The 14,436-nt window shown below is 44.6% G+C and overlaps 2 protein-coding genes across 2 annotated transcripts in view; one reads left to right on the top strand and one right to left on the bottom strand.

Moving 5' to 3' along the window:
- LOC308334701 (afadin-like) overlaps positions 1–3,743 on the top strand; it is a gene marked incomplete at its 5' end in the record, with an annotated part of 103,344 nt that extends 99,601 nt beyond the window's left edge. Inside the window, 2 exon segments of the mRNA XM_080791505.1 lie at positions 869–953; positions 1,585–3,743. Of these exon segments, the coding sequence (XP_080647631.1) occupies positions 869–953; positions 1,585–1,729 (230 nt within the window). The 3' untranslated portion in view covers positions 1,730–3,743.
- A 2,116-nt stretch (positions 3,744–5,859) lies between these two features.
- tdrd15 (tudor domain containing 15) lies at positions 5,860–13,460 on the bottom strand (the record flags this gene model as incomplete). The annotated part of the gene is made up of 3 exons (XM_080791503.1): positions 5,860–5,873; positions 6,656–6,801; positions 7,300–13,460. The coding sequence occupies 3 exons, from the start codon at positions 13,458–13,460 to the stop codon at positions 5,860–5,862; spliced, it is 6,321 nt and encodes a 2,106-aa protein (XP_080647629.1).
- Positions 13,461–14,436: the final 976 nt, after the last annotated feature.

The following is a 14,436-nucleotide window of genomic DNA, read 5'->3' as shown; positions in this document are numbered from 1 at the left end:
GCAACATTACCACAGCACAGACCATATGCTGCTGCTGCTTCATACTGGCTTTGAAATGCTTTTAACTTTCTAACATGATGTCTTTTATCTCTCTGCCTGTCGCTCCGGTGTAGTGACAGCCCTAGCGCTCTCTTTCACTCTTCTCTGCCTGTCGCTCCGGTGTAGTGACAGCCCTAGCACTCTCTTTCACTCTTCTCTGCCTGTCGCTCCGGTGTAGTGACGGCCCTAGCACTCTCTTTCACTCTTCTCTGCCTGTCGCTCCGGTGTAGTGACAGCCCCTAGCGCTCTCTTTCACTCTTCTCTGCCTGTCGCTCCGGTGTAGTGACAGCCCTAGCACTCTCTTTCACTCTTCTCTGCCTGTCGCTCCGGTGTAGTGACAGCCCTAGCACTCTCTTTCACTCTGCCTAACGCTTCTGTAGCACTCCTGCTTGATCTGGTCTGTGGGGAAACCCGGTGATATATACAGAACGTGAACGGGACAAACTGCTGGGTAGAAGATTGTACACCAAAATCATCTCAAACAAAACCATGGTTCTTTGATTTGACTTTTCTTCTAGGGTCATGGCAATCGTGCATCCTGGCTACACACACCCTGGCTACAACTATAGTTATCAAATGTCACATAGTAGTCTTCAAGTCGAAGACCCCAAATCCCAACGCTGCAGTTGTACAGTAGGATTACTGCAGATTCATAATCATAACCCAGCAGCTTGTCCAGCGAGATATTCTAGCCGTCTGTGTCACTGGCGTCGGGTGCACCTTGCTCATTAATGTTTTGCTCTTTGTCTCCTGCGTGTAATCGGCTCCTCCCAACACGTGGACCCGGCTCCTCCAACACGTGGACCCGGCTCCTCCAACACGTGGACAGGATTTAACTCATACACTGGAAACACAGCAGGAGTTGTAGGATCGGGGGAGGTCTACAAGGACCCGCGAGACAAGTGGACGAAAGGGTGAGCTGCCCTCTCTCTCTCTCCCTAATTATATCATGCTGTGACTTGAAGGCTAATTCTGTACGACCTGCTTTCCTCTGGGGATGGGCCGATATGATATTGACACGATAACAAACATGTCGGGCATGATAACATGATATTCTTTTGGGATGACTTATTGCTGTTTTCAGAAGATATGTACATATGCAGGAAAACAATTATTCATAATGTGGATATGTTGACCAAACTGGTAGAAGAATGTGTTTGTTCATTTGACTCTGTTACAACAGTCTTAAGTCTAAAATTCTATCACGTAAGGCAGCCTTTAAGTGAGTATCCTCTCAAGTATTCTCTGTGGCCATGGTATAAAATCACTCTCTTGTATTTCTGGTGACTTTATGATGTTTAATTATCCAAATGTGCATGATTGGAACCACACACACACGGGGGGAAAATCCACTCTTGGAAATTAGTTTGTGTTACTTTGAGTTTGAGAAACGTTATGGGTGAGTCTTACGTTATAAGAGTGGTGGCCGTGGATGTCTATAACTGTCGTGTGTTTGTGTGTCATTTCCATGAGTAGTCCTCTCGTCCAACGTTCCTTCCCTTCCTAACTCCACCTCCTCCTCCTCCTCCTCCTCCTCCCAAGCAGCCAGGAGCAGGAAAACTCGGTCCCCGGCGAGAGCCTCACGTTTAAGGAGCGCCAGCGCCTCTTCTCCCAGGGGAAGGAGGTGTCCAACAAGGTCAAGGCCTCCCGCAAGCTCATGGAGCTGGAGAATGAACTTAACACAAAGTAGTTAGACTTCAGAACACCGCCTTAGTCTCACCCCCCCCAACTGCAACGACTCCACCCTGAGAGAAGGGGGTAGCCTTTCTCCTGGCACCAAACATACCTGTTCCACCCAGCCAACTCCGCCTCGCTTCCCCCACAACCATCTCAAGACTTCTTCTGCCTGTTCCTCATTAGAACAAAGAGAATGGTCTTTAGATGTTTGTGGGACAACCTTGGTTCTGGTTGTGGTTCCGACCTGGCAGATGAAAGGGGAGAGAGACCCCCTTCACACCAGCGTCTCCTCTCCATTTGTTTTTAGCCCATTTTTCTCTTGCTCCCTCTCCCCGTTTTCTTTTTTTTAATTGGACCATTCATGTACGACATAGTTGTATCGTTGCAATAGGCGAGACATTTCTGGCATACATCTCTTTTTTTTAATTTCATTAAAATCTATCAAAGATATATTATGGTAAATCACTGTAAAAATGTTTTAATTATAGAAAACGTTGCGAAATCACTATGACGAAGGGGGATATATTTTTGTTTGTAAAGTGGTTCTTGGGTTAGGGATTAAAACCCATTTTCTTTTCTTCTTTTTTTTTTTCTTTTAATTTTTTTTAAATAGCTGACTGTAATATTAACAATTTTATGTTATTTTATGCTGTTTTTCTGCATTACATACTTTCTCACTTTTAATTTCTTGAAGAAATAAATTGCCCAGGATTGAGAATTGAGACCAATCTTTTTTTCTTTCTTTCTTTTTTTGTATTAATTCTGATACTCTGGTGAGTGAACATGTTTGCCATACACTGTGTGATTTCATTTCGTACCGAGTGGTGAGCATGTGTTTTTTCTTAAATATTGCTTATTTTTCTTTGTTTCAGATTCACTCTGGAAGGTTCTATGACTTTCCCTTATGTTTCTACACTACACTAGAATTCACTGGGTCTTATTATATATAGGAGGTTCTTTAAAAAGTGCACAAGAAGACTGTAAATATCAGATGCCAGAACTCTTCTCCTTACTACTGTACAAAGTCGACACGCTCACGTACATTTGTGCCACTCAACATGAAAATTATCTGAAAAATAACGTTTGGCAACAAACAAAGCAGCACTAAATAACATTGAGTGTCACCAATCACCAGGTAAACAGTTCTGTTCCAGTGGGGCTATTTTCCTACAGCGTCACTGAAACGGGGAGACGTGACAAAGCGAACTCCCCCTTCCTTCCTTCATCCGTTCTCCCTGTTTCACCAGGTATAGTTTTAAATGTTTCTTCCATCCCTTCTCTGAAGATACTTTATTTTTTACTATTGGATTTTTTCTTTGTTTGAAATTGAGGTCATTTTGCAGAGCTGTGTGGAAAATATTCTGTGACTGATCGTAACACTACATTCTTTGCCACGATAAAGCGGGGGAATAGAAACGTCATCTCTGAAAGATAATAATTAATTAAAAGAAAGTCCTTGTTTGCTTCACAGGTATTTATTTAAAACGTTGTGTAACAAATATATATATCTTGCACAATTTTGTTTTTAACTCTCTACCAGTGATCTGTTCTGATGAGACATGGACATTTTGGGAGCTCTTGTTCTATGGTAAACTGTATTTTATTAAACGACTTCATTTAAAAACGCAACCACCAGATCAATCCTTGGACCTTCCCACCATAGCAAAGAAATACATTTGAAATGTACAGACTTTCTGCCATTCTGTTGAGTGACTTTGTGTGTGTGTAAATATGATTTTGTTGAGAAAGCGGAACGGAGACTGTTAACTGATTCTGCATCCATTAAGCAACAGTGTTTATATACATAAGATCCTGTTTACTGCTTTTAAGGATGTTTAGCGTGTGTGTGTGTGTGTGTGTGTGTGTGTGTGTGAGAGAGAGAGAGAGAGCGTGAATCAACACTACAGACCATTATGTCCCCACTTCCCCCCACAGCCTCCTTTCTAGGTTTCAAAATAAACTGAATCAATTAAATGGTTCCATGTTTAGCCTTTTGTAAATCATTAATAAACACAGATTTTTCAACAGTGCAGGCTGGAACTGTGGTCTTTTCTAAGTCAGTCAGAGAGCGAGAGAGAGGCTTATTGTCTATCAGCCAGGGTGCAGGAGTCTATATCCCCGCAGAGTTGGCCGTGCTCCTCGCCATAGCCTACTCCGAGACTGCCGAGTTAAGCGCTTCACACACCGTCTGCGAATGCCGAGCGTCAAAACCAGCCGCCTCCGTTATTTTCAATGAACCTATATCGCACACCGGCGGCGTCCGACGCGCGTTCACGCCTCGCCTGACGCTCCGATACGCCACCGTTCTATTTGCCGCGTCGGTACGCACCCGGTGTGTCGCCATACGCCGACTACAGGCCGTGCCCGGGATCGAACCATGCGGTGGAAAGGCGAGAACTCTATATACCCGGACTACAGTCTTTTGTTTTTTGAATGGCTTTTCTGCCTTTATTGATAGTTTCAAGTGAAGACAGACAGGAAAGAGGGAGAGTGGGAGGGAGAGTGAGAGAGAGAAGGGGAGAGACATGCAGCAAAGATTGTCATGAACGGGACTCTAACACGCGGCACGCTGTCAGGCCAAAGCCTATAATGTGACCACTTGGCTGAAAATACCAATGGGTGTTTTAATTGTATGACTGACCAAAGTTCTCAAAAGGCTATTAGCTAGGGTTGAACAATAACTTGAACAATGAATGATGGGCACTTAATAATCTAACATTGATGAACATCCATCTATTGTATTTTAATATCGGTTCAGTTGCATTGGGACTGCAGGTCCTCGTGTCGGCCACAATGGGGTGCTGTTGAGTAAAATACTAGTCAACTAGAACCAAGTCATCCAAGCAGTTTATGGGGTTCACTAAAAAGAAAATGCATTTTTAGGTCGGGATACCAATTTTATAGATGGAGAACTCTGTCAGGATACAGATTAAACAAGTGGAATTGTAAGGAATGAGCAGACAAAATATGATTGTCTTGGGGGGGGGGGGGGAGATGCAATGCAAATGAAAGACATATACTGTGTATCCCTATTCCCTGACATAATTTTATAGCTAAACGGACAGAATTCTATTTTATTTGAATGATGAAACCCAGCTGCCATTAATAGTTGGAAATGGAAATGGAAATTGCGGAAATGGAAATTGCGGAAATTGTAATTGCGGAAATGGTCGAAATGGAAATTGCGGAAATGGAAATTGCGGAAATGGTAATTGTGGAAATGGTGGAAATGGAAATTGCGGAAATTGTAATTGTGGAAATTGCGGAAATGGAAATTGCGGAAATGGTAATTGCGGAAATTGCTCTTCACTTATAGCTATCTATTTTCAGGTAGATTGTTTTATTTTACTCAGTCAGCCATATCACTACTCATTTTTTCATGAAAAAGGTCATAGCTGGGTAATCTATTTTCAGGCAAATTGTGTTTATTGTATTTTATTTTACTCAGCCATAACAATTTATTTTCTGTTAACCAACTTTCTGGCTGGCAGGCAGGCAGGCAGACAGCTACTCATGGAGAATTGGACAGGCAGGCAGTCAGACAGCTACTCATAGACAGGCAGACAGACAGCTACTTAATGTCGTAATTTTATCTACTGGCCCCTGGCCCCTTGCCATTTTTGTAATGTGGCCCACAGGTAAATCTATTTGAGTATCCCTGTGCTAGGTCTCATAGTAAGTGCTCACTGCGTTCGCAACCATACAGATCGGTTATAATTAGGTTCCCAATTGCAGCTTTAAGTCCTTTTTGATTGACTGATTGAATCAAGGCGTCTGAAAATGTGCTTGGTGAAAATGGTAAGAATAACAGACATCCGTTTTCAAATTACTTTGTATTCAACACAAGTCTACACACGTTATGTATTCTCTAAAATGGACTTAACAAAGCCAACGGTCTACATTTACAGTAGCATATTATTAATCCAAAAAGTAGTACAACTTAAAAAATGTATTAAAACAAAAATAATATGTTCTTCATATTTTTCAATTGAAATCCAAAATGCTAATAAAAACAAATTAAAAGAATTGTACTACTGAAAACTAAGTAAAATATGAGATATACATTCAACTTCACACAAACAACTATCACAAAGAAATATGTTACAATGTCCTCCTGAAGCTTCTTCACGAGTCAGCAGCCTCTCACATCAGGACACCTTTTAGAGGGGAAGAAAAGTGAGAATCAGTAACTTGCTCATGAGTCTTCTTTCTAATCTTCAGCCCAGGCCCCCAATGCATAACAATGACTACTGCTATTAGTTCACTGCAACTATAAAAGGCATGCATATTGATTGAAACCTTTATTTATTCTCGAAAGAGCAATTGAGGTTCTCCCTCATTTTACAATTACATACAGTATATAAAACAATTTAAGACATGCCGGTATAAAACACTAAACAAATCTTCATGTAAGGCATAGACATATTATATAGACAATGACACAAAACTTAAGTTAAAAACAGTTACATATTGAGGTAGGGAGGTTCAAAAGCAGGTTATTAAATTGACCATAAGATATTGGGGTATTACTTTTCAATGTTTGCTGTAAAGTGTTCCATGTGGTCGGGGCATCGAAGCAAAAATCTGACTTTCCTAGTTCAGATTGTATGGATGGGACCTCTAGTTTAAGCCATTCACTTGAACGGGTCTGGCGAGTATTTCTTTTCCATTTTAATAGCAACGTGATGTACGATGGTAGCTTTCCATCAATGGCTTTAGAGATGAACTGGTGCCAGTGCCTGGTTCTCCTCTCAGAGAGGGAAGAGACCAACCTACTTTATTATAAAGGGTGCAATGGTGAGTGCTGTAATTTTCACCTGTGATAAATCTTAATGCTGAGTGATAAACTGTAACTAGGGGTAGAACGAAGAGTGGTAAGGGCAGCATTTCTATAAATTACATCACCGTAGTCCAGAACTAACATTAAAACTGAACATACATTTAGTTGCAGAGGTTAGATTGTGGTCCTCTGGCGTTCCTCGTCCGGTGATTCCACCGTCCGCCTCTACCGGACCACGGTGCTGTGAGGAGGGACTGACCGTGGCACTCTGAGGAGGGACTGTATAGGCACTCTGTTCTTGGAACCTGTGTGACGTCATGGTACCAGAGTTAGGGATACTTCACTTAAAAGTAGTGCGAAGAAATTGGGAAATGCTTCCACTACAAATACTGTTCATGTGAGTGTTTCTGCAGCTTGTGACTGCAGTTTAATGCGCAGGAAAGTAAAAGTGTAATAAAATATGCCATGCACAATATAAAAGAATAACAACCCATTTTGACCTGAGATCAGATTTTTAAAATGTCTTCTATATCCTGACAGTTTTCTGAAAAAGCTATGTTTCTATGTCAGTCGTTATTCGATTTTTCAAAAATAGCAGACCTACAATCTCGTAGCGCGCCACTCGGTGGCGCTCTATGAGCTTGTAGATCTGCTATTTTTCAATAGCTAAATCAAATGAATGCGCAGGAAAGTAAAAGTGTATCCTAAAATGCTTCACTTTCTAATCCAAGTAATGAAATATGCCATGCACAATATAAAAAAGCATAATAAACTTGACAAACAAGAGAATAATTGTTGTATACCTCTCTCTCAGCATCACATCTATGTAGGAAGCATGTCCAGCATCCACCAGCTTCTTGGCAACGTGGACGCCTCCCGTCAGGACGTCCACCTCCCAGTGCGTCTCTGGCACAAACGCCCTGAAGAGAACCTGGAGGTCATTCTGGTACAAGCACTCCTGGAAGAACACCAGCGCCTCGTCGCTCCACTGCCTCCTCCCCACTCCGACCGGTTCCACTCCGCTCAGGACACACGGGTACGTCGCCTTCGGTAGCCTCGTTAGTTCCTCCGGAAGTCTCTTCAGCTCGCTGCGGTCGTCGTATGCCATGACCGTGCAGTGGCCGTAATCCACTAGGTTCGCGACAACAACCGTGGCGTCCGTGGCACTCATGACTTCGGCTCTGCACCACTTGTCGTCCGATCTCGCCAGGCAGCAGGAGCCCGGTACGAGGTGGGCCGTGGGAAGAGGGGAGGTGGTCTCCTCGGTGAGGTCGTCTAGAATGGCAGACACCGTGTCCATGGTGAGCTGTGAGTCCTCGAGGACCACGCTGAACTGAAAGGGGGTTGTCACTGCAGCCGCAAAGCCACAGTATACCTGGTTTAGATCGATGGGGGCAAAGATCAGTTGCTGAGCGGGGCCCGGGTCTACGCTGGAGTCTTTATCTGCTCTTTTTTCCATGGGAGGACTCGTCTCTTCTTCAGTATGTCGCTGGGAGCGTATGCCCAACATCTGCTGAATGAACAATTCATTCATGACAATTCCAACCTTCCAAAGGTCATCATCTTCAGAGTAGGACGCAAACACCAGCTTTAGAACCTTGCCTCTCATCGCTTTGAGGTATTCCACAGGGATGCCGAGGCTGCTCAATTTACACCTCTCTGCCAGGCCGGGGATTTGTGCGAGGTCGCCATCCAACTCTCTGAGGGAAGCGAAAGTGACATCTTCACACCTCACTGCCAGGCCGGGGATTTGTGCGAGGTCGCCATCCAACTCTCTGAGGGAACCGAAAGTGACATCTTCTGTAATTCCGTGGTCCATGAGGTACACTGAACACATGCCCTGGTTCACATGCTGAACAGTTCCTCTGTACCCCCGGCTGTCCCCGTCTGTGCTCACTAAGCAACGGAGTCCTTTTTTGATATTCCCCTCGGCTACCACGCCACACTTCTGTAGACCTTCAGCTATGCGCCTTTCCAATGAAGTGAACATGTCGGCCGTCTTAATTAATCTCACGCAAAACTCGCCATTAGGAAGGACAGATAGAATTGTTACATCTTCTGTCTCTCTGGGTTGATTAATCAGATGTGCAATATCTTCCTCGGCTTCAACAGATGATTCAGTGGTCTTGTTTGCCTTTGCAGCACTCTCAGGATCATGTGTGTTTGTGGTCTGTTTTTGACTGGGATTCTGGTCGTAGGTGTCTAAATCATGCTCGGCTGATTGTTTTGCATGTTGAGACTCCAGCACCGGTTTCTCACCTTCGGCGGGCAGCATTACTTTGTCAGATTCATTCATTCTTGACTGAATCGTTTCCTGTTCAACGGTGAATGAGCTTTGGTCACAGCCTGTGTGTATTTCCATTTGAACTGAACTCATGGAGACAGCAGGGGTGTCCATTTCCACATCAATCTCTTTATCAGCAGTTGCTTCAAGTGCAACTGGATGAGGTTTTCCATCACTAATCTCAAATTCAACTTCCCACTGAGCACCAAACCGACCAACAAAATCAACCATGAGAGGTTTTCCCATCACATCCTCTGTGAACGAGGCATCAGAATCAGAGTCATAGGTGGATTGATCTACTAGGGAACATGCTATGCTGAATCTAGGCTGAGACAGACAGTCTGCTGTCATGTAGTAGATCTTCTCCTTTGCCACCTCTGCAGAGTTGCCATAGTCTACAAACTGAACTTTGACACGACTACTTGTCCCGTAGTCCTTAACAACAGCGCGGTATAAAGCACAATCCTCTTCGTACTCTGCCAGAATAAGGTCATTTAGTGTCAAATCTACTGACACGGCTTTCAGTGAGTCTCTGACTGCATCAGAGTTTAGGTAGTCACCAAACTTTAGGAGAGCCGGTTCATCCTCTTGCACCTGGAGGAAAAAGCTGTCGACTGCGTCAATGTGGGAGACGTAACACAGAGCCCTTAAGCCCACTGCCACTTTGTCGGGTAGATTGGAAAGGTTATGCATTTTCTCTTGGCACGGTTGCTGTTCTGGTGAAATGCATGTAGGCATCTCTCCTTGGCGTGGTTGCTGTTCTGGTGCAATGCATGTAGACATTTCGGCTTGGCATGGTTGCTGTTCAGATGTATTGCATGTAGGCATGTCTTGGCATTGCTGCTGTTCTGGTGTAATGTCTCGATCACATTGCTTCTTTTGGTTCTCTTCTTTCTCCTTTGGCTTGGATTGCATTGGAACACTGCTCTGTTTCTCTTTGTTCACGTGACGTGTTTTCTTTACATTCTTTGGGTATTTAGGCATTTCAGCATTGCATGGTTTCCGCTCTGATGATGCGCTTGCGTCACCCTGCTTTTCTTTTCCCTTGTTGCATGTGCTCTGGACATCAGACTGTCTACTAGAGGATGTGCTCTGGACATCAGACTGTCTACTAGAGGCACATGTGCTCTGGACATCAGACTGTCTACTAGAGGATGTGCTCTGGACATCAGACTGTCTACTAGAGGCACATGGCCTCTTATGCTGTTCGCAATGATGCTTATTGTCTGCTGTCTTTAAGTCCTTTCTTTTATTGGCTCTGGGCGTCTTGTCTGTATCGTCTGTGCTCACACTAGGCACCTCTGGTTTAGGTGTCACACTGGCGATCATCTCTTTCACCTTCTTGTTTATGTGTAGATCACCATCGAACAGCTCAACGGTAAACGACCCGTCTTCACTCCTTCCACCTACGACAGCTCTCAGTGGCTTGTTGAGTATCGTTTCCTCAAACCACTGCTTTACGTCTGCATACATCTCTCCTTTTTTAATTTGGGCGAGGCTGCATTTCACAGCTTGCATCGGCGAGTAGAGCAATGCATTTGAATTTCTGGGTATAGGCCTGACGTTGATCTTTTCAGTTATGTGCGTATTTCCAAAGTCGACAAAGAAAACCGTGTGATGCAGCGGTGACTGACCGGGCTGTACTACACACCTGTACAATTTGCCGTCAAAGTATTTGGCCATGTACAATTTGGCTGGAGACTCTTCGTTTTGCGCCGATGCATCAGTTTCCGCCATCTCTAGAATTTCTTCAATCTCTCCAGTGTTTTTGTCAAGTTGGCAGTAAATCTCCCATGGACTGTCCACGTGAGTGACGTAGACTAGTTCCTCACTCCCAGCACGGAGGTTCAATGACGAGTAGGTGAATGAAACGGGACATACAGACGACGGATCCATAGTTGAGATTTTCACTTCTCTCGCCAGTCCCTGTTCCACAAAACTCTTTGTTATGCTCAGTTTAGTCTGAGCATTGTAGAGGTCTACAACGTTGCACAGCCCATTGTTTACCACCATCAGGAGAGAGACGAGTTCACATCTTAGGCCATCAGTGTTGACTTGCACAAAGTTCTTCAGTGAGTTGCACGCCGCTATGCTCCAAACACCGAAGCTCTTGGAGTCAATGGGCTCAATCAGATTGTATAGGCTGCACCTGAAAGCCTGGGACTCCAGTTCAAGGTGCTGTGGTAGAATCGTCTGCAGACTGCTCTCCTTAACCTGGATAGTCTTGCCATAGTCGACGAGAACCACTTTGGCAACGTTACCCTGCTTTCTTGCAATCCAGGCCCTGTACCATCTCCCGTCGTCGGGTGACTTGGCAACACAACATTGCTGCTGGACCGGAACTGTTTGAGATTCGTAACACTGCTGAATCTCATTCATCAGCTTGTCCAAGTCGGGAACCTTGTCCAGCAGTTGGCACCAGAAATCCGACGGAGAGTTTATGTGAGAGCAACAGACGGCAAAGTCAGAACCGGGCTTAAACGTACAGGGTTTGAATGCTGCTGGAGTTTGCGTCGTCAGAGTTGCTGGAGTGCCGTTTTTCAGTGGAACTGCTGTGTTGACTTCCTCAGCCTCCCAGTCATCTTGCTTCTTCTGCTCACACTGTCCGGTGTTCATGTTCAAGGTGTTTGTTTGGGTCAAACTATGCATCTGGTTTGTCTTTTTTCCTGCCGTTGTTTCAGTCTCCATCATGTTAGATTCCAAAGGAGTGCTTCTGCAGTAGTCTGCGTTCTCCGAAGAGATGAGAAGTTCACTGATACTGACACCGTTTTCATGTCCCTTCTCATGGAGATTAACGATGAGCTTGTTCTTTCTCATGTGCACAACCTGAACTTGCAGAGCTTTGTTTGTCACGGCTCGTCTGAAGACGTCTACAGTGGGCTGGGTCCACACTTCATCCTTAGGAATGACATTGACGAGACCACATCTGATGGCAAATGCTGGTTCTCTAGCGAATCTCTCTGGAATCTTTTTTATCAGTACGTCAGGCACTTTCTCGATGTTCCCAAAATCAATGAAAAGCACCTCGGCTCCGTGTTCAAGAATGTCGATCACTATAGCTCTGTAGAAATGCATGTCCTTCTCATACATTGCAAAGCAGTATGCACCTATCTCAGGATTCTCCAGCACGTCGTCCGGCAGTTTCATTTGTCTGAAGTGCTCGGCTATATTTTCCATCATCACTTCGAAGTCATGATTGCGTCTTTGTGTTCTAATTGAGAAGTCGTTCGGGGTCTGGGAAGCTTCCAAATACCCTTCAAACACAGTGTCGACCTGTATCTCCTCGGTTTGAGCTACAATCTCCAAGGTTCGAGCCATGCAAGACTCATAGAACAAATAGCCACCCTCTGGTGACATTTGATCACTGTCAAACACGGGTTCACTGTTCAGTTCGACTGACTTTGGTTTGCTCGTGATCACATCTTCTTCCGTGTTTAGCACAGTGACAGAGTAAAGATTCTGCTCTTCATCAAACCCTTTGATTTCTGTGACCAATACTCTTCCAAGCAAGCCTTCCTTGAGGAAACTCAGCTGACGTGCCGTTACGGCTTCATTTGCCTCGTTCAAGCAGGAGAGGGAGCACGGGAAAGCCATTATGGGCATGGAAAGGAATTCAGGAGGCAGCCTGTGGATGTTCTCAACTGGGACAGATTCATAGAATCCATAGTCGACAAATAGCACTCGTACATGAGACTGTACGGGGAGAAAGCGCACAAAGCCTCTATGCCACTTCTCGTGCTTCTTGACAGAGCAGAGTAGCCCCAGGTTTGCCTGACTTGGATCAATGCTTCTGGACTCATAGGTTACAGCCAACTTCTCTGACAATGCCTGTAGGTCCGCTGTCATGTTGTTTGCCCGACAGTAAAAAAGCCAAGGCTTCACTGCAGAAGTCACTCGCACTTTGACAACTGTTCCAGCACTCAGTCTAGGTCCACAGAAGGACTGGATATCTTCAAATCCCTGTATGCTAGAAGGTTTAAAGCAGATGTTCTGTGCACATGGCTTGTCAATCAACAAATCTGGGACTGGCTCGATGCTTTGTTTGAGTGGCACATCTGTAAGGATCTCAACCAAGAGAAGGAACGTGTTTGTGTCCACATGCTTCCCAAAACCCAGCTTAATTAGTTCCTTATTAATGTCAGGGACTTCCAGTATGAGGATCTTGTGGGGCAGGAGGGCATGGATGTATCCTTTGACACTTGTCCCAACCAGGTGTAACAAGTACTTCTCTAGTACAGGATCCCAGTGGTCTTGAAGGGGAAGCACATTTGCAAAAAAGCCACAGACTATCTTGGGAGGAAGGGTGAACAGGTCATCCGAGCAGGAGGACAGGTGGTCTATGCCGACACTCAGCACATTTCCGTGGTCAATAAGGAACACATCGAACACATCTCCCCGTATGTTCTGTACTCTCCCTCTGTGCCAGTGGGCTGATATCACATCTTCTACTAGGCAAAGGTCCTCTACGTTTACTGTAGCCTTTGACTTTGGTGTGTTTTGTACCTCCACTTGCAGGATGTTATAATCCAGTTCACATAAGCTTAGGTACTGTGCCTGGAAGTGTATCAGGGTTTCGTTAGGCTCGCAGGCCAGATGTGTCAGCTTGAGGTCTACTGGCCAGAGAGTGCATGGTGCAGATTGACTTGACTCCGGAGACCTGTAGATACAAGTACCCCACATTATACATGGGTGAGACTTACTCTATATATTACTCTATACTAGGGATGCAGAAATACATTTGCATCTAACCTCACATTTTCTTAATACAGTATGTAAGCGTTTAGAACAGTGGTTCCCAAACTTTGTCATGTCAAGGACCCCCAAATTGACACTAATTAGCCCATGGACCACCCTTTGGAAAGATATTCCAGGGACCCCCCATTAACACATTTATTACATAATACGTCCTGAAACGTCATAAGGATTGGAACCGAGAGGTGCCTTAGACGTCTGTGGACGTCCTAGCGACGTCCAAACGACGCGGGGCGAGATAATAATATTCAGAATAATTACTTCTTTTTTTTTTGGCATTTCGCTTTTCGCTTGCCGTATGCTAACGCTCTGTGAAACTATTAGCTTGTCATTGACTCCCATGTTAGCGCGGCGGAAAGAATGACTCGTATCTCCTCATCCAGGGCGCTCTCCGTGGTGATGAATGGATCGATATGCTGGCGCTGCGTTTCTGCTCCTCATCCGTCTCTCCCGCAAAATATGAACTCTTTTTGTAGCGTATATAAATATATTAAGATGATCGGAGATTGTGATGGCACTTTGTCAGTCAACTTTTTTAAGAAAGTATTTCCGGTTCATGGCTTTCAAAATGGAAGCGATCACTACTCTGGCGATTACTCCGGCGCAAGCAACGCCTTTATTTTGATGCAGTTCCGGTACTAAATGTGTTAATAAGAAGATTTGTATGGCTCTATTCTCAACCAGTTTAATTTCAAGGACCCCCATTGACATGCATATTAGTCTACAGACCCCCATTTAATGGCATTTCTATCTCTGGGACCCCCAATTTATATTGTAAAATCAATGTTGATTTAACTGAGTGTACAAATGTGTACATTTGTACACTCTGCCATTAATTTGTTCAAGCAGTCAAGACATGGACAGACAAATACTAGATATTCCAGAGGGAGTCCAGGGGGTCCCC

The sequence above is a fragment of the Protomyctophum bolini genome (genome assembly GCF_963924005.1).
Source record: "Protomyctophum bolini genome assembly, chromosome: 19".
Classification (NCBI taxonomy): Eukaryota; Metazoa; Chordata; class Actinopteri; order Myctophiformes; family Myctophidae; genus Protomyctophum; species Protomyctophum bolini.
This window is presented reverse-complemented; position numbering and strand designations above follow the sequence as displayed.